We start from the raw sequence: 23,719 nt of genomic DNA, 5'->3' as shown, positions 1-23,719 counted from the left end.
ATGTTTATATGTTTATAACCCTCTAATTCATGTGTTTATTTATTGAATATTTAATAATTTTTTCATATAAATAATTTTTTTTTTCATTATGCAATGTGATAAATTAAATAAATAAATATAAATAATCTAAAAATAAAATTACAAAAATTTATTTAATGTAATAATGATATATATATATATACATATATTTAAAATATTACTAAGAGTATTTTTTTAATTTATTTTTTATATTTAACATAAAAATAATAATAAAAAAAGTTTGTATATGCAACTAATAACTCGTGCTCATTGCTCTTCCTAAATACTTTTATTACACCGATAATATAAAAAGTTGACCATACTATAAATTTATAAAAAAATATATTATCGAGAGTTACATACGTATTATTGTATCTCAATAGTTTATATTTTAATTATTTTATAAAGTAATATAAATTTAAGTTAGAAATATATTATTATTTATTTTTATTTAAATATTAATTTATCTTCTTATTTTAATAAATATATAATTTTTTTAAAATAAATAAAATACCCGTTAACATATCATACAATAATATATATATTTATAAATATTTTATATTGTTAATAATTTATTAAAAAATGTCACGAGTAAAATTTAAGCTTAAAATTTAAATTAAATTAAAATTTTTTAAATACATAAATTAATTTAATTAAAAATTAAAATAAGTATTAATTTAAATTAAAAATAAATAATACAAATACCAAATCATTATTTAAGCTTAAATTTCCCAACCCTTCTTCTAGATTACTATTTGAACCCTAACGAACTGCAGTCAAGAAATCAACGCAAAAGCACTGCCAGACGTCCGTTGCACATGCTTCCGTTCTTCAATCTCCCCGTGCTTTAATCAGAAAACGAGCGAAACACGAGACAGGAAATCAAGTGACAATCACCTTTGAAGTTCACTCGATTCAACTAATTGTCTGTATTCCATTTTAGCGAGAATGGAGCAAGAAGGAGAGCAACTCATAACAAAATCAGAACCAGAATCTATGGTATCGGTTACAGTTGGTAGAATCATGGCGAATCTTCTTTCTGCACGCCCTAGAAAGTTGGAAGACTCCATTGCTCGTCTCTCGGCAGATTCCCAAAAGGCTTCTATTGGTACCGTACTCTTTATTCACTCGCGCAACGGCTGTTATTTGTCTGTATTTAGTGATTTCCGTTGTTATTTTGTTATTTTTCAGGTTCTTTGGATGAGTCAGTGTGGTTTCTACACAAGTACGTGAGGGAGGCAGCTGAGAGGAAAGAGACATTGGATGAGATTCTCGTTCCCATAATTAAACATGTATTTGAAGCTAAAACCCTGGATTTTTCTCATACTTTCATGAATGTTAATTACATTTCAATATGACTAGAAAGCATTTGACATTCGATAATTTAGTCAATTTAGTTAATTATTTCGTGAAGTGTGAAGGTTAGAGTTCTAGATTTCAATCAGCTAATTCTATTAAAATTAATTTTAGCACAAGGCAAGCTTGTCCTTGGTCCACGGGACAATACATTTCAGTGGGTGTATTACCTCGTTGAGGGCGGGGGGGTTTGGATAATTGCTTTTGTTATTTTCTATCAGCTTAGATTTAGATAATTTGTTTCTCAACTCTTATTTTTATTGCAGAAAATGAATATCTTCCTGAAATCTTTGTGGCTTTTGATTCATGATTTTCCTTTTATTTGTAAATGGTTCAGCGCCTCTTGCATCCTTAGGTTGTTGTTTTGAAAATTTTCCTGATACATAGCTAATCTCTGTTCTTCCTTCTATTCCAACCCCTCATGTTATTGATTTTACCCCTCTAGTTGTTCATACTTCATACGGTGGAAAAAAGCTTTTTTTCTCTCTTTGTTAATTTGTTATTCTTTTTGCTTATTTTTCACAGACATTGACGTCCAAGGGATTGAAGCATGGTGGCCAAACTTTTACACTCTTCAATTGGCTCTTTCAAGATGAACTCCTTTTTGAGGCTGTTGCAGTGAATCTTGCAGATATAATTTCCAGAAAAGATGATCGTTATATAGCCCTTGGATGGTGCACACTTGTTCGCGACCTTGTAGAGTATGAGAGTCATACGGATCAATATTTAATAAATGGTAAAGACTTAGGTTTCGAGTTCCTTTTTGTACCTGTACTATCATTGCCTGCTAGGTTCTATCTATTTCTCTTTCTGAATGTCTACGTTGAGACACGCTGCGCTAATTTTTTGAAGTTCTGTGTAAATCTTGTCTGTATGTCATGGAATAATAGTCTTGATTTCTAATAATGAATTTAAGTCTTTAGTTGAGGGTTTCTTTTCTTACTTTGAGGTGTGGTCTGCTATCTGGGAAAATATTTGGCAATAAACCTATGAGCTCAAAGATGAATGTAGTTATTAATTTTTTTTTTGCATTTTGCAGGAATAAGGGAGAAGTATAGTTCCCTGTTAAAGATCCTTTGCTCTTGTATTTCACATCTGTCATTGATTATACGTAATGGAAGGTACAAACTTCGTCGTGCAGTTAATTGTATCTATCTTCTTTTGTTCAATGACTTATTCCTCTGCTTAATCTTCATATCTGGTGGTTTGATTTGCAGATATGATATGCTTTGATTTATTTTCTGAAACTATTTTTTTTTCTGTAAATCTGGCATCGCTTATCTAGCAGGTATTCTGGTCATTCTTTTCCACTTAAAATTTTGGCCTGTTTTCGTTTTAAGAAAGGCTCGTTTCATGTGTTTCTGAAATATGCTGCTTCTTCAGATGACGTGTCTTAGTGTGTCCAAGTAGAGTTATGAAACTAAGTTGGGTTGTTTGAAGACTCTTGTTTCACATGACAAGTATGGGCAAACAGGAGTTATTAGTTCTTGTTTTGACAGGTTATAGGAAATCTAAAGTGAGCATTCTATGTAGACATTAAAAGGAATGAGGGATACCTCAAATTGTGCAAGTGGCATTTTTGTAGTGGGGTATCCAGTAGGATCACGAAGAAAAACCGGATTCTAGGCTTTTATGATTCCCTCTTGGCTTGTGACAAAGCTTTTCTCTTCCTTTCTGTTAATGAAATCTGAGAATATAAACAGCATGTAGTTAGTAGCCATATATGTTCCTACAAATAATAACTTCTGTCCTCCTTAAGTGTGCAGAATTATTTTTTAAGATTCCTATAGATGTCAAGATGCTTGAAACTTGATGTAACTACCAAGAGATGATGATGTTTGAATTTGCATAATCAATGGATATAGTTGCTGTCTAAGAATAACGGCTCATTCTCTCTCTAAACCTTTCTCTCTCTAAAAATCCTCTCAAACCTCTTTTGATCCATGGCCCCTGGCCGGCGATTCAGGTCCACCAAATCGGGGTTATTTCATGAGTTCTTTTGGGAGAAGATACCTAGCCATCGAAAATAAAACCTTTGACTTGTTATGCGAAGGAAGAAGAGCGGAAAATCTGAGAATATGTGAGAATGGTCACGGATTCAGAAAATCAATTTTCTCTCAAAGGATGAGTTCGAATGGTTCTCGGAGGCACTCAAAGAGTTCTGGTGGAGGAGGAAACCGGGGGTATGGGCAAAGCATTTGGTGAAGAGAAACTATGAGCTGTGGTTTTCTTTTGGGAGAAATAGAAAAGGAGAGTTTCTGGCTTTAACAGTCCATAGTGGACGACAGGTCAAGAGGACCTTTTTCCCAGCTGGTGACCAGAGGAAAGGATGGTGGAAACTATTGGTTGCTGTTTTTGAACTGGCAGACCGGTCAGTCCGTTCCTCAAAGAAAAGCATAAAAAATGAACAGGCCATTCTTCTGTCCAAAGCTTCGACAGAGAAAAATCAGGAGAAACCAGTGAAAGCTTCCTTTAGATATCCCCATTGCGAGGTGCTGATTCACTTCACAATGAAGGTGGGAGATGTGAGGTCGTGCGCGGCGGCTCTGCAGGGAAACGAAAAGAGATGGAAGTGGGCAGGGCAGGGAAGATCCATTGCGCCCCAAGGAGAAAAACCGGAAAGAAATGGACCATTGGGCCAATGTGGATCGGCCAAAGGAAGGAAAACAAATGGGGTCAAAAGGTCACGTGACCCTTAATGGGACGGGCCGAGGAAAAAAAAATGGAAGTGGGCTGGAAAACTCAAAGAAGAAGAAATTTACATGGAATGAAAAAGAAAAATTGGCTGCTGTCCCAGAACCAGAAGAAAACTTAGAGAAAAGTCAGGATCTGGCCCTAGAACGCCTCTTGGGTCCCTGCATTTTGACCTGAGGAGAGTCTTCCGGGTTAAAGACAATCGAAGCTGGTCATCCTGAGGTTTTCATTAGTTTTTTGGAAAGTGAACAGGGGGAGGAGCTAGGGCAGATGAAGAAAGGTAACAACATGGAAGCAGAAGAAAAGGAAATATAGCTATGGTTTGATGGGGGTAGACGAGATATGGGCAGGGAAAGGTTTAAGTTTTAAAAGAAATATAGTTAATCTAATTCCTTGACTTTTTTTGAGTTTTTTGGAAAAAGATAACTGGTAGAGTTTTTGAGGGGAAAGAATGTGATTTAAATGAGTTAAAGGATAGATGAATACACTATTTTGGTTCTATTTTTTTGGGAATGTCATTGACACTTTAACTCATTTGTAAATCTTTTGTAAATAATGGTACTCCTGTTTTGGCACCTTGTTAATTACACTTTATACCTTTTATTTTAAAAAATAGATATAATTTTTTTTTTGAAATAAAAAGTATTAAATGTATTCATTAATTATAGGTACAAAGAGGAGGCCAACTGATATACAAAAGATATATACACGTCAATAAAGACTTTGATAAGGTTACCGAAACTTCCATAGTGTATAAACAATTACTAGTAACCAAAAAACACAGAAGTTGATACCATCGATCTCTAACCCTATAAAGCTCCTCATCCACCCCATTAAAAGCTCTTTTATTTCTTTCTTTCTATATAACCCAAAAAATTGTGAGAGGAATGAGATCTAAATATTTTTTCATGCTACTCACCCACTTCCATGCCCAAATCATTATCCCTTACACTCCCCGCCATTACCCAATTGATGCCCAAAATTATATACCATGCACCATAACTTAGACGCTAATGGGCACCAAAATAAAATATGATTACATGTCTCCTCAGCTCTCTTGCACAGGTAATACGCACTTACCAAAATCTTGCCCCTTTTGGTCAACATATCAATGGTCAAAATACTAATACGCTCTGCTTTTCAAGCAAAGAAAACAATTGTAGGATGAACGTTCAATTTCCATATATGCCATGATGCGAATTTAACATCCACAACATTATTCAATGTTTATAGAAAGACCCAACCGAAAATGACCCATTCTGATTGAGTTTCCAAATTGATTGATCATCACTCTCAACCAGAACCACAGAGGACAGAGCTTCCAAAAGGGATTCATACTTACGTACTTCCCTAATTATTCAAATTCCTTAACACGTCCACATGCCACTCCCTCCCACACCCAGTCACTCTAGAGACTTCCTTTACCAAGATATCTTTGTGTTTTGTGATCATATAAATCCATGAAAATCTCTCTCTAAGTCATTCTTCACCAAGCCATGGATCTGTTCGAAAGCTAATTTCTCCTCATTACCCGCCCTCTATCTAATAATGGATATAATTTAATCCTGAAGAATCTGGGAAAAAATAAGAGGAGAATTCAGTAAATAGAATATTGGGATTTGCTATTAGAACTTTCATTGAGGATAGAGTTTGCCAATCAGAGATAAAACTCGACATAGCAGGTTTAAGCTGTTTTCTCTCTAGAATTCAACATGCATATCTTAAAACACTTACACTAGCTTGCTGAGGAGATGCTGAGAATACAAGGAATGACTAACGATTTTCAGAAATTGTAATGTTGTTAAGATTATACAAAATACATAACTTTTGGCATCGTCTAGGGAGAATAAGGAAGCTAGGGTGCTCTTTTTCTTGGCTATGCATCTTCTAGTTAGAGTGGAATGCTGGAATTTTCGAAGCTGGCTATTCCCTCCTTCTGTTCTCTGGGAAAGAGTTACTTTTTTGGCTTCTTTGTGGGCCAAGGCTCATGGACACTTGAGCGATATCTCTTTAACTTTGTTACAAAGGGATTCAGTGCAGTTTTATGTTATCTTTTTACTATGGCTATTTTTTCTCTTCTTGACTTTTTTTGGAGATGGACTACGTCTGATCCTCTACATTTGTACCTTTTTCTTGTCCCTCTCTATTAATGTTGCTATTTTTTCATTTAAAAATTGTTGGAAAATTATTAAAATTCATTATGTTATAAAAACTAACAATTACTTTGGCATGATTATGGGAAGGCGTCGGTACTAATTTGTGTAGAAAAATGTCTTTCGACAAATTTTTCTTATGTTTATCTTAATTTGTATATATAGCACTTTTCAAGATGGATTTGAGTTGCCATCTCGACTTTCGGTGTCTGCCGCTGATTGTTTTCTAGCGATCACTGGAGCATTGACAAGAAAAGCTGAGATTCCAGTCAATAGGTCAAAATCAATAAATTCAAGTAGATCAGATCCGGCTGTTGCTTTAGTGCCTACTAATATAAGTAAGAAGAAAGTGAGTCAAGCTCATGAACCTTCATGCATAAATGGAAAAATGGAACTTTTGCTCTGGAATCATCTGGAGGAACTCATTGTTCTAGTGCAGAGTCTCCTTGCGGTATGTTATGGATTTCTTTTACTTATATATATGATCCATCATTTTCAGAATTATTGGTATTTTATAACTATTTCTAAAATTATTGGCACTGAAGTATTAGCATACCTAATGGCTTTTTTTTTAGAGGAAAATAAGAACTATCATTACAAGGCACCGAAACGGGATTCTATCCATATGCAGAGAAGTTTACACCAGAAAAGACAAAATACCTAAAAAGGTCCTTAAATCTTTGTGATGGAGAGAATGACCTTTGAACAAAATAGACATGATCTAAAATGAGTGAATATTTTTTGAGAGAAAAGTAGAAAGATGTATCAAAGTGTAGGCACCAAGGGGGTGTCGCCCATGTACAATTAAAATGAGTGAATATTATCTGTAGATATCAAAGGGTTAATTACTCTAGAAGCCTTAGCATTTTAGGCACTATGCCAATCTGGATTATGGATTTTTAATGAGACAATATTTCAACTAAAGATCTAATAGGACCTTTTTCTAAGGTTCCGTGTATTTAACTGTTAGATTCACATGTATGGGGTGTTTGATACATGAGTGGGTAAAAGATCATTTTTACCTTTGAATAAGAATCTTAAAATGCAGAGGTAGAGTTGCTGACAATTATAAGTCTTCATTTCAATAGAATTTCTGATGTGGAGGAAAGGCTAGGGGCAGAGACTTTCCTTCTAAGCATATTTGGAAGGTTAATACATAGCTCAGATTTGCTTCTTTTCTATACATTTTAACCATGCACAAGGTGATTAGAGGAGGCAGGATATGACTGTTATATGTGTAGAAGGGATGCAGAGTCGTGCAACCTTATCCTATTATGGGGCTCCCTTTGCCATTAGATATGGAACCCTTGTTTATAGCCTACTAGGTATTTATTGGGTGATGGCTGGCTCGATGAGGGAGGAAATATGGGCGTGGAAAGGAATCTGTTGTGTGAAGAAACATATTAGCCTCATTCACGTTGCTACTTTTTGGGTGGTATAGAAGGAAAGGAGCAGGTGGGCCTTTGAGGCGTGGAAGTGAGTTTTGATAAGGTTAAGGATAGCTGGTTCCAGACCCTAGGTTTTTTTATTAAGGATAGTCTTCTCTACCCTTTTGAGGATCTTGGGGACCTTATTAGCTTTCTAATTGATATGTAAATATTTTTGCATACGGGTTTGCATCCACTTGGTGTGTGCTAATGAGTATTACCATATTTTTTATTCAAAAGAAAAAACAATTTCTGATGTGAGATATATCTTTTCCAAAGAGTTAAGAGTAAAGTGCTAGAGAGAGTTAAGGGTATTTATTGAATAATAGGTGTTAAAAATTTCGACCATGATTTTTATCATAGTCAGATATAAGTTGCTTGCTTCACCAGGTTTATCACTTTGACTGAAACTTGCCATAATAACGTAATGTTTTGATACATTTACTCTGATCTGCAGTGGAGCAGAAAAAGTCGTCCTTTGCATGCTAAAGGATTAAGGCAAGTGCTTAAGTGGTTACATGAAATAAACAAACATTACGGTGGCTCTCACGACGAGGCAGGTCCTATAACTAATGCATGCTTCAAAACATAAGACTATTTGTTACCATGTCATGATTTTCATGTGTTGTGAATTGTCTGCCACATGGAAGACAGGTTCAAAGATTCTCAAAACTGGAGCAATGTTACTTTCTTCTTGTTGGAAGCATTACAGTGTGCTATTGCACTTGGATGATCACAAGTTCTCTCGGCAGAGCAAAGAATTGTTAGACCAATATTTATCAGGCATCCAGGTATGGTCAATCCATTCATTTTCAAGAATTCAACAGTATTCATAATTTTAGCTAATTATTTTTCTACACTGGAATGTGAAAAGTCTTTTTATTAGAGAAAAGTTCTATTATCTTTTTTCCTATTTCAATAGTGGCGATGAGGATCAATACCACTAGTGTTCCACCTTTATCTTTCTTCATGCTGCTTTCCTTCAATGAAGTTGACTGACAATTTGAACAAAATACAGTTTTATACGGAAAACCATGCTGAGGAAAATCTCGAGAATAAGACCAATGGAATAGAGACAAGGAAATTTTTTCTTAATTGTTTATGCCTTCTGTTGGGGCGTCTGGATAGCAAGAGATTTGAAAGTACAACATCAGAGTATGGAATGCAGTTAGTACGGGTTCTTTTGTCACAGGTAATTTTGCACGAAAGTATGAAGAATTATGTTTTTTCCCCAAAAGTGTAGCATACAGCTGGATCTATATGGTTCAGTTGGAAATTTATATGTTCTGTTTGAAAGTTTATATGTTTATACTGTGTTTTTAGTCCCAAAAAACTCTGGGAAGTGTATCGGAATTCAAAATCCAATGTTCAATTTGGATTGAGTTTTTGATGGAGTCTTTTTCTGTGTCATTTATAACTTCGTAAGCACACCAAAAGGAAGAAAAGAGAAAATAGGTTGCATTTTTTTTTAAATAAAAAGTATGCAATATTATATTAACAGGGAACCAAATCAGAAAATAGGTTGCTTTTATTTTAGCTTTTCATCCATGAGTGGTCTAACGTAGACAGCTACGTGGCTTGGTGGTTGTTTTGACCTTAATTATGGATCTAGCCCTTGAATTATATGTTTTAAGCACCAGCCTCTGTGTAAGATATTTAAAAATAGCTTTTGTTATTTGGATTCTGGCATGATATCAAAATATAGGATCTTGGTTTTGAGTCTTTGCTGGAATTTCTTGCTTTATATTAAGTATTTTTAAGAAAGTATTGAGGACTCATTAAGAGAGAATCTTAAATCTTTGGAAACTGGAGTTAAGGACTCATTAAGAGAAATTTCAAAAAAAAAAAAAAGAAGAGAACCCATCAGTTTCTTTGAGTTTAGTAAGAAACTCTATTTTTCCCAAAGACAAATTCTGCCTGAAATGCTTATGAATACGTTTCTTAAAACAAAATCGGATAATTTCTTTTTTGAAATATAAGAGAAATATTGTTATGCGAAACAAAATCAGATAATAAAACTACCAGCCTAAGAAATAGATTGCTGCCAATATTAAACAATCTCCTACATCTAAGGAAAAAAGAAACCGCAGCAAGGAAAATAAACTAATCAGTTTCTTCTACATATGCAGGAAATTGATTAGTGTTTCTTTTCGTGCTTCCATGTGTAAATCTCCTATAATCCAGTCCCAAAGAGGGATGCATAAAATTGCTGATTATCCTCATTGGTTCGACTGTTGTTGGGTCATAACAGATTCTCTATGTAAATGAACAAGTATCTGACATGGAACTTGGAACATAGTTGGTTTGGTAACTCCAAAAATACCCACAACAATGGGTAATTTTATGATAAAATTCATTCCAAACTTTTTTTGCCTATATTGCTAAAGCTTGATGGTGATACTCAGCTACCTGACTGTTGTATTTGTAACCAAGCTTATCTATTTGGTATAAATGATAAAGTGCAGAATTTGATGCATTCAAATGACTGTTATTTTGTTGGTTCTTGAAGCTTCACTCTGATGATGACGACATTGTAGAGGGAGTTGTTTGCATAATGAGGGCAGCCATTTTCCGACCAAATGATTTATCTGGAGGCCATCCAACTAATGCCAGACAAATGGATGTTGTTATGCCCACATTGCTTCACCTTTTAAATGAGCGGGATAGTGCAGCTAGAGCTGTTGTTAGCCTCATAGCAGAATATTGCTCTATGTACTTCTCTACTTTTTCACTCATTGAAAATTGACATCTTCATTATCTTTTTTTGAGGTTCTAATCTGATATGGAAAATATTTACCAGAAATACAGATGGTCACTGGCTAAGAGAGGTTGTGGGAAAACTTGCTTCAGGAAATGCTATGCAGAGGAGGAATGCTGTTGATGTTATCTCAGAGCTCATCCGGATGTCAACAGATTCAGGAAGCGTACTTTCCCAGATTGCATGGTGTACTATGATTTCAGCAGCTGTTCCTTTCATTTTTTTTTTCCGTTCCATGTTGCCCTGCTATAGATCTTATTCCAATAAATATTGCAGGCAAGAAGTAGGAAACCACTTGCTAGAGTGCCTTGGAGATGAAGAAACTGCAATTCGTGTACAGGCATCCAATTTGCTTCCAATGATTGGTTAGTTGTGTAAACCCTTGCCTTTTTGACAGAAGGAATTTGCATATCCTTCCAATCATTGGATATGCAAATTCTTTGAATTCTTTCTGCGAGCGTAATCTGCCAAAGTGGTTTTTGACAACTCATATTCACTTTTCAAAATATCGGAGATCAGTGCCTTAGAATTCTTTGTATCTTGCTTCAAGGGCACTCCTTCTCGATGCTGATGATATTTTGGATATCTTTGATCTCTCTCCTTTAGGTGAATGTAAATTGTGTATGTGATATTGTACTAGGTTGCACCCCCTTTATGCGTAGAATTTTTTTTTTTTTTCATCTAAAAACAACCATACCAAGTGGTTTTCTTAGATTTGACAACCTACATGTCTGTCTTGAGGATGTGGATGGTAATATCTCTTAATAGGATCGTGTTCTTTTTCCTTTCTCCTAGTATGATTCATAGTTCAACAAATATAATATCCTTGAAATAAGTGGTTAAAGAATTATTCTGGTGAGAGTTTAAGATAGGATAACTTGAATTCAAAGGGAACTGGGAAATACTTTTCTTCCTCTACTGCTATTAGGGGACTAGTTGGGCTTTCTGCTATTGACTAGAACCTTTTGGGCAGCTATCCTATCTTGTGCTAATGCAGCCTTTAAGCCTCTAAAGGGTTTCTGCTAATCCTGTGATATGCCTTATCTTGATGTCTCCTTGGGCTGGGTGAGGCATCATTTTCCTTCATCCAATAAATATGAATTTACATTATTTATGCTTGTTTTCAGATCTTACTTGTGATGCCCTTATTTTGAGTTCTTTGTTGCTTTGCCTTATGATTTGATTGGTTAATTTGAGTTCTTCGTCGCTTTGCCTTATGATTTGATTGATTAATTTTCTTTCTTATTGCAGATCCATCATTAGTGTTGCCTGCGATAGTTAATCTTGTTTACGCTCCGGATGAAAATGTACAATTATCTGCAAGTAATGCCTTAATTGGGTTGTTGAAGTATCACAATGAGAATGCTGAAGTGATATGTATGCTGCTCGACAGTCTTAGGTATCTTATTTCTCTCCTTTTTCTTTTAACTGATCCAGAAAACCAAATGGAGAACAGTATTTTCTTAATGTCAAAAGAATCATTATTCACAATGCACAATTCACCAAGGTACTTGTCAAAATATTTAATTCTGTGATAGAGATAGAGAAAAATTTTGTTTGTCAAAGACATATATCTCATGGAGGACTTACAAGACAGGTTTACTGGAAAACCTATCCGTGTAGGACCCTTGGCAATGCAGCAGAGGGAGGGATGCTTCCCGCTTGGAATCTGCTATGTGAGGGTCGGTTCTGCAGTTGGTCGTCTAGTAGAGTTCTTTGAGAACTGAATTTAGGAGCTCGATTTAGGATTCCCTAGTAAGCCTTACAATCAGATTTAGTTTAGGAATTGGAATAAAACCAGGTTTATAAAACTTGTTGTAATAGGGGTCTGTAAATAGACCTATTATCATGAATGAAACTACCAATTTACAAATTTCTTTTTTTTTTTTATCTCACAGAAAGATCTTCTATATGTTTTCAGTAGAAAGACTACTTCCATCATAGTCACCATGGGTTTCCACCTGCAAACAAAAGCTTCACAACTTCACTTCTTGCATATCATGTTAGATAGCAAAAAACATATGTTTACTCTTTTTTGCCATCTCTCATCCTTGCAGCAGTCTCAGTCATGGCCTAGGTGTTCTGAAAACAACTGGACATTCAGGTAAAGGTGGGTGACATTATCTACGATCCTTTGCTATATAGTTTGGCATATACATTATTTTCTTCCATTTGATTGTTCCATGACTAATACTCATTTGGGCTTTTGTTTAATTGATTCTCCCTGTTTCTAATTTTAGATACCAGGTTTCTGGAACAACATACCTCAATTCTAGTTTAAAGTGTGAAAATATCTACGAAATATAGTTGGTCTAGTTTCTGTAATTGAATCTTCAAGATGCTGTAAATTTTAAGTGATTATAGTGAAACATACACACACTTTTCTTTTTGGCTATTTTTTTGTTAAATAAACATGGATGTTAGTCTTTCTTTTCAGTATGTTAAATCCCTTCTTTCCTTCCTTAGCATAGCATTTATCAGAGCATTAATTATTTATTATTAAAGTGTAATTAGAATGTTTGTTGTCCTCTTTGGATGAGAAGAATATATTTATTATTGAACTGTTGTAATAGGAGCAAAGTTGGACGAAGATCGAGTGCTCAAGCTGATCCCAGAGTGGTCTAAAACTGTAAGAAAATCATGGAATCTTTTGAAATGATATATTGAATTTTTTTGGTATCGAAATATTGGCAGTGATATAAGTGCAAAGTCCAAACTCTGGTAGCTGGTCGAGAAATACTGGTGGAACTGTTTTTAATTTTTAATCTTTTTCTTTTGTGGAAGCTGATGAAATTGATGAAGCTCAAACTGATAGCTGCTGTCTTTGTGATATTGATAAGATGTTTGTTGATTGTACGGAATGTATCAGGTCCAGAACTGGAACTCCTTGATAGAAAGATTGATTGACAAGATGTTTGCAGAGCCTTCAAATGCAATGATTGTCAGGTTTTTGAGCTGCATTAATGAACAATTGGCAGAATCTGGAGATATAGTCCTCTATCGTGTTCTGTGTCATGTGAAAGAACAGAAAGAGTATGCATATTTCTCTTCTCCTGTTCTTGTTTTTCTTTTCTTAATAAAGAAAACTGTGTTTGCTTTTCATTAAGTGCTTCTGTAACATTAATGCTCGTCTGACAATATTTATGCTTGTACCACTGCTTTGAAGCAATGCTTTCAGTCACTTGACATTTTGGCATATTCATAGATCTTCTAGTTTTTCTTCTCCATAATGATATAAGGAAAAATAAAAATAGTGGTTTTTCCCCTCAAAGTGTAATTAATTGGAGGCCATGTTATGTTGGCAACTGTCCTTTTAAATATTTTCAAGCTACTATTAGATTGGTTTCGTTCCTTTTCCATTCAATTCAGAACTAATTTTTGTGTTTAATTGTTATAATAGTCTTGATATTGCATAATTGGAACATAATTTACTGTGCTTGAGTTATCAAAGAATTCAATATGAAGTGTTGACTTTTTTAAAAAATAAAAAAAATATGAAGTGCTGATGACTCCAACACAATAGATAATGTTTTAATTTTGCATACTAAGACTAATGTAAAAAATTACAATTAGGAATTAAGTTGGAAACAGACCATGATGGTCTTTCATCACCATCTTGTTCAATTATTGGTCATTCCTAGAAGTTTATATTTTTTGATAAATGAAGAAATGTTGCTAAAAGAGGAGGAAAAAGCTATTACAATGATATTGAGAGAATAAGATATAGGCAAATGCAGAAAAGATAAGATTTGAAGTGAAGATTTAGAATATATTTCCAATCCCTTTGGAGGTAAGATAAAAACATTCCTGAAAGAAATGGTGCCCGAAGGGAAGCAGAGGAAATCACCTTTCAAAACTGTGGGAAGCAGTTGAAATTGATGCTTAAAAATCCTTGTATTGATCCAGCCAAAGTACTCTCAAACTGGCAGATAGACCCCTTTCACAAAAACTGCTAGAAATTAAATATTTTTATGTATTTGACTCCATAACTTTTAGTGCAAACCTCCTAGTTAAATGACAAATATATTTTGTGTATGTAATAGTGATGCAACAAAAAGATTATGAAGGACACTTGATCTTGTTAAACTTAGAGATTAAGATTTTCTAATATCGTCCAAGCTGGACATGTATCTTGCAATTTACTAGGAAATTAATTGAACTACAGCAAGAAATCATGAAATTCTTAAAATTACCAAGGGTGATTTTAAAAATACTTAAGGTATTTTCGTTAAAAGTGTAAGTCCTGGCTATGATAAAATTGTACAAAGCCATATTTATAGGGGAAATTATCCCCTAAATATCCGATATAGGGAAAACTACCCCCTAAATATTAGGGTATCTGAGATCATGTAAACTTCTAAAACTTCCTCCAAAAATTAGGCCAAAAAACAAAACTAACGTAGAGTAGGAAATTAAAATCTTAAATAGAATAAAATGTCCATACACACTTCGATTCCGAAAACTACAATGATTTACTAATAGCCAAATATAGGTAAAAAGTATTAAATTACTTTATCATAACAATATTTTTAACTCTACAATGATACCATTTTTCTTCTCATTTTCATCTCACTGTGACAGTGTTGACGAAAGCTTCTTATCTAGATGGGATAGTGGTACCTATACAAGTGATGACTCCAAAAGAATGCAGCAAGTTCTGTTTGATCGACTGTGTCCATTACTCATACTACGGCTGCTTCCAATGAGAGTTTTTGATTACCTTGAGTCTTCTATCATGTATGGTCAACTTCTCAGTCGAGGCATTGGGAATGGTATGTTGTTGTACTTGTGTAGCCGTTTGTTCTTTTTTCTCCCTTCAATATTCAACTTTCCATTTTGTTGACATTTGATTATTTCTTGTGAAATTTGGTTCTATTTGGGAGTTAATTTTGATATTTGCAAGTTAGTTGTGTTATCTATACCTTTCTAAATAAAATATTGTATATGGTAGAACTCCTAATAAATTTTTGCTTTTCTTCTCCAAAAATCATTAATTTTATAGCTGTGTTGCCGAATTTTTTGATCCTGATATGTCCTTGTCATTTTCTCTGAGCTTTTGGGCTATGTAATTGGTGGCAAAGTAGGGGATACAATTCTTTTGGCGCCATGTAACTAGTAGCAAAGTAGGGGATTCAGTTTCAGCAAAGGCATATAAGCTATTCAGCACAAGTGATAACTTCGTTATTTCATGGGTAAAAGCACCATTAACATATAAGTCTTCACAATTTGTAAGAATACTTATCTACATTGGTGAAAAAGAACTTGACAGAGCAATCATTGTGGGCGTAAGCATTGTGATACCATCTTACATTAAGCCAGATATGGTATTTACTTTTGACCGATGCATGGTTCATCTACTAGTGGTTCTACCAGATCTTGGGATATAATGTACCCTTTATCTGTGTTAGCGAAAAAAATATTCTTAGAGGAGGATAGGGTAAAAAGTTGATCAAAAGAGCTGGCAATTTTCCTATTAATTAGAGCATTAGAGAGGAGTGAAGACCCCTATGAAACCTAAGTTTTAGTTTGCGTGAGAACTTTTGGACTTAGATCGTTTCTCTTGTAACTATGCTTAAGGACTATAACTTATCTTTTAATTCTTCTTGAGCCAGCTTCAGAGGATGGAGCTATAAATATTGTTGATCACGAGTGTGTTGCTGCTATCCTTTTAAACAGGTTTGGCTGTTATCATAAACATTTTCAAAGTTTTTCTTACATCAATGGAAATTTAATGTTTTCCCTTTTGGTTTCTGTAGGGCATTTTCTAAGGTTGAATTTGAAGATGTCCGTAAACTTGCTGCTGAGCTTTCTGGGCGCATTCACCCTCAGGTGTATAACATTAACCTCACACACTTGATCCTTCTTGATGCTGAGCTTTTTGCTTTTTTCTCATCCTTGATCCTTCTTTATCTGTGTTAGCCTTTCTTGAAAAAAATTGATGTTAAATCATGGTATTGTTGTATTTGCATAAATGGACAATAAGCTATAGAACATAAGGTTACCCCTTCCTTCCATCATGGTATTGTTTTAGACATGCTATGAGCTTGGGTCTGCTACTCCTGACTTGTGGAAACCATATTGCACTAACTTGACAAAGGCAAATTACACTTTTAGGTTTTGTTTGGAAAAAAATGAACTTTATTTATGAAATTCATTTGAGAATTTCACGTTTATTTTTATTGTATGGCGATGCAAATCCCTTTTAAAATGATAAAAATTGACCTTCCTAAGCTTGATTTCGTGCGAAATTGAGATAATACAATTTCAAACCACATATCAAACCTTGTTAGTTACTTTTCATTTAGCATGATAAGAATTTTGGATGCCTGAATATTACTTGTACATGTAGAACAGAAATGAGCCATAAATGGTGTTCTGTTAGATGGATGTTGCATGTGCAACAGAAGTGAGTTTATCATCAGTTAAGATGACTAATGCTGTTGTTTATTATGTTTATCATTATAAATCTGTTTTAATGTTCTGTAGCCTCTGAATCTGCAGGTGCTCTTCCCAGTTGTTTCTTCCTACTTAGAACAATTTGCAGGTTATCAAGATATACTGAAGATTAAAGCCTGCTTGTTTTCTATCTGTACTTCTCTTGTGGTAAGCACCTTTTACTACTGATTGCTATTTTCTTCTATTTTTTGCATTAAGGTGCTTTTTTATTTTCCTTGTCTATGATTTTAAGCAAAATTTATTTAGATTCACCCTGCAACTAACTTGATAATCTCGTTTGGTTTGTAGGTTAGAGGCAAAGATGCCATTTTGCATCCTGCTATGCTTAAAATTAGAGGAACACTGGAAATGATTCTGTTGTGGCCTTCTTTAGATGAAGATGAAGGTTCCCAAACAAATTGATTTTCGTCTAAACCTATTACAATCTTTCAACTTTATGTTTACAAATCTTCTCTTCTTGCAGTCTCTAAAGCACAGCATGGATGCATTGACTGTTTGGCACTGATGATATGTGCTGAACTGCAAGTTCCTGGATTATTAAAAGGATCCACCACTGAGAAGATTAACATTGTCAGGAAGAATGACAACTGTGGTTGGTGTTTTTATTACTTGTATAATTGTACATCTACTTTCAGGAGTGCATCTTACCTATATAGTTAATGTTGCACAGAAGAGCCCGCCTCCAAACACTCTGTTCTCGCATATGTGATCCATCAAATATTACATGATGAGAGTGAACTATTTTCTACATCTAGGACGGGTAGCAAGCACCCAACTGTTAGGATGCCAACTCCTCTCCCTTTTCGTCTATGCATGGCTAATGTTCTCATCAGTGTCTGCCAAAAAATTTTTGACTCCAGCAAGAAACGGTTTGCGAAAAGAACTCTTCCGTGCCTCATTCAATCTGTTGAGGTATTTATCTTGGTTATCTTTTGAGTTATGTGGTCAGTAGCATCAGTTTAAAAGATTTTTTATCTTTTGGGTGTTTTGCTTTTGTATTGATTTGTTCTTGTCAATGGGGTTTAATTATACAGGGTATAAGCCTCCCAGAGGTTAGAGCTGCTTGCATCCAGGTCCTATTTTCGGCTGTTTATCATCTGAAGTCTGCAGTTAATCCTTATTCTTCCGATCTTCTCAAACTGTGTCTCAAGTTTCTTGTAGAAGGATCTGAGAAGGTACAAATATTCAAGTTCTCTTCGATCATACGTAAATACTTGTTCTGATTCTTTGTGTCGCGGCTCTAAGTCTCTAGCCAATTTTTTGAGCAAGTCTCTAGCTATTTTTGGCTTACTAAATAGATTGCTTTTAACTTGGAAAGCAACTTTTTTTGCCCAAAAAGAATGCACATAACCATATTAGATGCATTTTGCAAGCCCAAAGTTTTCTTTTCGTGACATGTAGATGTAGACTCAGAGAATACTGCTGAGTCTTCTTCCAATCTTAGTACATGTGATGGTGATGGATTTGAATGTTGTACCTATAAACGATTCTATTTTTAAAGAGTAAAAGAGCATAACCGATATCTGCCACATTTTACCGGGTTGCACCTACTATTTGAGACCAAAATTACTACCAAAGAACCCAAAAAAAATTAGTTTCTGAAGGTTTATAATTACACATGTTATGCAAAATCGAGAGGCATCTCCAAGCTTGTTAGCACCGAATTTGTCCAAACTTCTAGAAGATCAGAACCACTCAACATGGAGGGTTTAATTGTAGTATTTCTTTTTGTTGGAAAATGATTGGACACTGCAGATTTCTTTAGTTAAGCAGTTGAAACTTGACTGTCTTAGGTGTATGCACATGCATGTTATTCATGCATATGTGAAATGCATCTATGTTTCTTCTAGTATAAGTATATTCGCTCTTCAATAGTCATGCCTCTTACATTACCTTCTGATGTTTGTAGGAAAGGATGGCAGGTGCAAAGCTAATGGCATCTCTTATGGCCAGTGAAGATGCAATGCTGGAGAGCATAGCAGGAGGACTATTGGAAGCAAGGTTTGTGCTCTCAACCATATGTTCAAGTGATCCTTCCCCTCAGATACAAGAAGTGTGCAAGAAATTGCTAGAATGTATAGCTTCCTCGTGAGTTATTTGATTTTGATGTGAATATAATGATGCCATAATATCATATGTTCTAGTAACCTGCGTACACGGTTGGGAGATGTAAATTTGAAAAGTAAAATATCCAGGCGGCCGTCGTATCGTTAGTTTAGCTAACCCCAAACGTGCGCACACTAGGAAGTTAGCTAGTGTCATAATCTCTACATGCATTTTGATACAGCCGTAGCAGTGCTTGTAACGGTAGATCCTGTTTATTCTAATTATATCGGAAGAGTTTGATGTTCATGGACGTTAACTTGGTAGAAAGAGTACCGAGAAGATCGCCACGAAATTGCATTATGGGTTATATGACTGTATTGACTTGGTAGTAAACTGCTTTTGGTAGGGATTTGAATTTTGTTTGGAAGGCTCACATTTGGAATTTTACTTTCATTATTATAATTGTCGAGTCGGGTGTTGAAGTAGCGGAATTTTGTCTGAATAATCGGAGGAAAAGGTGGAAAAGGCTCAGTAGACTCTGCACGTCCCTCGTGAGTTTTCTGGAAATCACATTTTCAACTCCAAGTCCGGCCTTCCATTGCGGAGGCGGACGTAAGGATATCATATACCGCCAGTGTCTGATTGGAGGAAACACAAAATTAGTTGATGTGTAAGTTTTGGTTTGTTTAAAAAACACATTACGCAGACAACCACATGTAGAAATCTCAGTTCACACGTTTTAATCTCAAATTTACATCTCACCCATCATATGTGTATAGATTCCAAACACAAGCTACGTCCTTGTTGTAATACTTAATATATATATGTACACAAAATATAATATAATATATGTTATATATATATCTAAAGAAAATAAAGCCAAATTATTAGATCTAAACTTTGTAATAATTGGATTTAGGTTAATTAAGGCAAAAGTTATTATTGTTAATTACTTCAAATTTGAACCAAATGGGATTATTAAAAGAGAAAAAAAAGAAAGGCTTGAATTGCTCCATCACCTTCTACCTTAGTGATTAAGCCAATATTATGTTGAACAACAGAAAATTGTAATTTAAGTTTTAATTTGTTTTTTTTTAATGGGTAATAATATAGGTTTTAAAAAAATTATAAATTTATATAAAAGTATTAATGAATGATCTATGTAAGTTAAATTACTTGATTTTTTTGGTATAAAAGTTTGTGAATTTTTCAATATTTTTTATCACAAAATTTATTATGTGGGTTCGGAAAAAAAATTAATTTTTCTAAAAAAAAATTGAATTATATATGTGTGTTTGTATATATATATATATGTGTGTGTGTGTGTAAATATAAATATTATGTGGAATTGAGAAGAGAACCATTAGTTAAACCTTCCCAAAAAGAAAATAATAATAAAAACTGAATTATATATATATATATATATATATTTATATATTATAAAGTAGTGGACGTAAACAATTTTCTTTATTACTCTTCTACGACATAATTTAGGTGGAAGCTTTTTTTTTTATTTATTAATTCTCATAATTACTCTTTATTACCGTCTTAATTAAACTTACCAAATAATTTTCTTTTTGACTTTCGAAAATTTAAAATGTCATTTTAAAAAATTTACCGAAATCATCAAAATAAATATAATTTAATTAAATTTACCAAAATTATTTTTTAATTTAATTAAAATAAACCTCAAACAATTCAATGATTAAAAATTTACCCAAAAATATAAAAAAAGTCAAAGTCACCTTAAATTAAAAGCTATACATTTAATTCTTACAAAAAAGGATATAATTATTATTTCAAAAAAGAAAGTGTAAAAAATTACGAGAAACAAATAAAAAATGAATTTTAAATATTTAAAATAAGATATTTTAATATTAAGAATTACCAATTGTTAATAATATATATATATATTATTTTGATTTGTAAGTACACTATTTTTCATATATATACATATATATATACACATACATACACAAACAGTCCTCTCTCTCTCTCTCTCTCTCTCTCTCTCTCTCTCTCTCTCTGACTAGGACTAGAGAAACGACAAGAGAAAGAGAAGAAAACGACCGTCGCGTGAATCATCGCCATCAAAACTGTCGTCGTCCTCGTCCTCGTCGTGGAGATTTGGAGGCCGGTCAATAAAAATAAGATGCTGCAGCTGTTCTTCGCCATGGCCTTCTCGGCCGTCCCATTGACTCTTTACGTTCCGCCGATCCGCAGCTTCAATCTGTTCGTCGCCACCATCGAGGATATCTTCCGTCAGAGCGCCGAATACACTCTCCGGGCTTACCCTCGCATCCGCCAAGCCGTCTCCAGAATCTTCCGCTCTCTCTTCCGCTTCCATAGGTAAAATACAAAAAAGGAAAATCAAAGTTTAAAACTAGTAATGTGTGGAGTTCCTTTTTTTTTTTTTGTCTTGTAATTTTCCGAGATGTTGTCTCTTTTTTTTTTTTTTGAGAGAGAAATAGTCAATGTGAGATGGATAATGAATGACGTATTAGCTTTCGGTGTACATGGATGTAAGTTTTAATTACTAATTTTCTCTGCAAAATTCGCCAATTGATCATCGTTCCTCAATTGGATTCCTTCTTCTTCATCTGGAAATCGATGTTAGATGCTCGTGAATCACGAGCTCTGCAAATTATCAATCGGTGGACTAATTTCTTTTTACTGTTTGTTTGGCTGGAAAATTACGTGATGTTTGTTTTCCTTCTTCTAGTTTCCCGATAAAGTTATGGTTAAGCATGTCTTTATGCTGTGCCTCTCCAGATCTTTGTCTTCTTCTCTTTTCATCGAACCCGATGTTTTCTTTCATTTTTCATTTTTTATTTTAAAAAAATTATAAAATAATAATAATTTTCTTGAAGTTAATGAACCTGGCTGCTCTGCCTTATCTTCTTCCTCGTGGCAGGTTGGCGTTTTTTCTACGCTTGACATTATTAGGTTTTCACACGGTCAATCCAATTCCTTCCTCCATTTTTTTTTTTTTAATCTTTTCAATAATTTTTCTTCTGTTAATTTCTCTTCAACGTATTCCTCTGCAAGTTTAAGCAGATTTAGAAGTCAAATCCTCCTTATAAACCTTTAATCCATGTTCTCCGGCGAATTTTTTTGCACTTTGTTCTTAGTAGACTTTTGTTATTAACTGTTGTTTTGATCTTAAATCCTTCTAATAAGATTGCCGTTACATGTTTAAAGAAAATAATTAACACTTGAAATTGAATTCTTAATTTATATTTTAATTAATTTTTTTAATTACGTATTTTATTACATTATAATTGTTTCTCTAGTTATAAATAAATAGAAATTTATATTTTAAATGCCATACAACATACATACATACATACATACATACATATATATATATATATATTTAGTTGAGATATTAAAAATTTACTTTTGTTAGTTTCAAGACTTTTACCTTTAGCCTATACCATTTGTGCTTGTCTTAATCTATACTTGTATCTAATCTTCATAATGTGCAAAAACTATATAAATATTCTGAAAAAATATAACAAAAAATTATACCATTTTTTGTTAAATGGTGGATTGATGGGTTTAGTCTCTCCTTTTTTTTTTGTTTTTCATGGTGTAAGTTGAATAGATACTTACTATAATTTTATACTATATTTCTTATGTCTCCTATCGTGACAATCATTTGGTCTCATTCGAGACATTGTCGTCGCCATTCGCGATAGTTGATCATTAAAAAGAAACTAATCTTGATAGGAGATGGTTTTGTTACTATGTCGAGAGTTTGACTCTTAAAATGATTTAATCTCGGTAAAAGATAATTTTTGTCGTTTTTATTAAAAGATATTACTAACTATATCTGATGTTGCCTAAAGAAATTAATTTTTATAGAAGATGATTTTTCGTCGTTTTTGCTAAAAAGATATTTATTAGATTCTCGATACGCTGAATATCAAAATTGATCGTTATAATAAATCAATCTCGATATAATATAGTTTTTTTTGTCGTTTTTATTAAAAGATATTATTAACTTTATTTGACGTTATTTAAATAAATGAATCTCGATAGAATATAATTTTTGTCGTTTTTATTTTTTTAAAAATACTTATTAGATTTTTGATACGTTAAAGGTTTGCAATAATTCTTAGAAAAAATCAATCTCGATGGAAGATAGTTCTTTGTCTTTTTTTATTAAAATATCTTACTATTAGATAGTTATTTATCGTTTTTATTAAAAAAATTTATTAAATTCATCAGTCGTTGCTAAAAATAATTAATCTTGATATGAAATGAATTTTGTCGTTTTTATTAAAAGATATTACTACATTTATTTATCGTTGCTCAAACAAATTGATATCGATAAGAGATGATTGTTTGTCATTTTTATTAAACTTTATAAAAATTACTACCATCACTCTCGTGGCTCTTAATTATTACAGTAGAATATAATATACATTTTATCTTAATAAGTAATTTTTTTAAACAAGTATATTAGCATCAAATCAAAATAAATGTTTTGAAGATGTACGTTGTGTCTCGAGATCAAGTCTAAACTATCAACAATACGGTATTCTAATAATTCAAACTATTCTACTACACTTCAAACAATCTTCGAAACTAATTAAATTCGTTACTTTACAAATGAATTATAAGTTGATAATGGTTAGCATACGATGTTTAAATTAATGGGACCAATAACTTAACTCACTAATGTATTAATGAAACTGCAGGAATGAATTTATGTTAAATCTCAATGAGTATATTATATTTTTCGATAAAATTAATATTTCGTGACAGTTAAATTCTCGTAATTATAACAGTTACTAGTTAAAAAT

At 33.4% G+C, this 23,719-nt stretch overlaps 1 protein-coding gene across 5 annotated transcripts; it reads left to right on the top strand.

The window, feature by feature from the left end:
• The first annotated feature begins 760 nt into the window (after positions 1-760).
• On the top strand, positions 761-19,335 carry LOC110811211 (ARM repeat superfamily protein). Of its 5 annotated transcripts, none has more exons than XM_022037633.2 (24): positions 761-1,126; positions 1,210-1,310; positions 1,900-2,110; positions 2,414-2,495; positions 6,387-6,672; positions 8,106-8,208; positions 8,303-8,439; positions 8,667-8,840; positions 10,158-10,360; positions 10,449-10,592; positions 10,683-10,771; positions 11,658-11,805; positions 12,467-12,510; positions 12,980-13,035; positions 13,276-13,439; positions 14,988-15,178; positions 16,019-16,082; positions 16,163-16,235; positions 16,908-17,009; positions 17,151-17,247; positions 17,326-17,454; positions 17,533-17,774; positions 17,897-18,037; positions 18,772-19,335. In XM_022037633.2, the coding sequence occupies exons 1-24, from the start codon at positions 967-969 to the stop codon at positions 18,952-18,954; spliced, it is 3,324 nt and encodes a 1,107-aa protein (XP_021893325.2). In that variant the 5' UTR covers positions 761-966; the 3' UTR covers positions 18,955-19,335. The 5 variants fall into 5 exon arrangements, with proteins under 5 accessions (XP_021893325.2, XP_021893322.2, XP_021893324.2 ...); XM_022037630.2 differs by having other exon boundaries at positions 12,467-12,516; XM_022037632.2 differs by having other exon boundaries at positions 12,464-12,510.
• The last annotated feature ends 4,384 nt before the right edge of the window (positions 19,336-23,719 follow it).

The sequence above is a fragment of the Carica papaya genome, chromosome 8 (assembly GCF_054855325.1).
Source record: "Carica papaya isolate Zhongbai chromosome 8, ASM5485532v1, whole genome shotgun sequence".
NCBI lineage: Eukaryota > Viridiplantae > Streptophyta > Magnoliopsida > Brassicales > Caricaceae > Carica > Carica papaya.
This window is presented reverse-complemented; position numbering and strand designations above follow the sequence as displayed.

Bases quoted from the DNA above. Each gene is read 5' to 3' on its own strand.
- LOC110811211 (XM_022037629.2), top strand. From the start codon at position 967: ATGGAGCAAGAAGGAGAGCAACTCATAACAAAATCAGAACCAGAATCT. The intron at 8,841-10,157 runs GTAATTTTGCAC...TGGTTCTTGAAG, and splicing joins TACGGGTTCTTTTGTCACAG to CTTCACTCTGATGATGACGA. The intron at 10,772-11,657 runs GTTAGTTGTGTA...TTCTTATTGCAG, and splicing joins CAATTTGCTTCCAATGATTG to ATCCATCATTAGTGTTGCCT.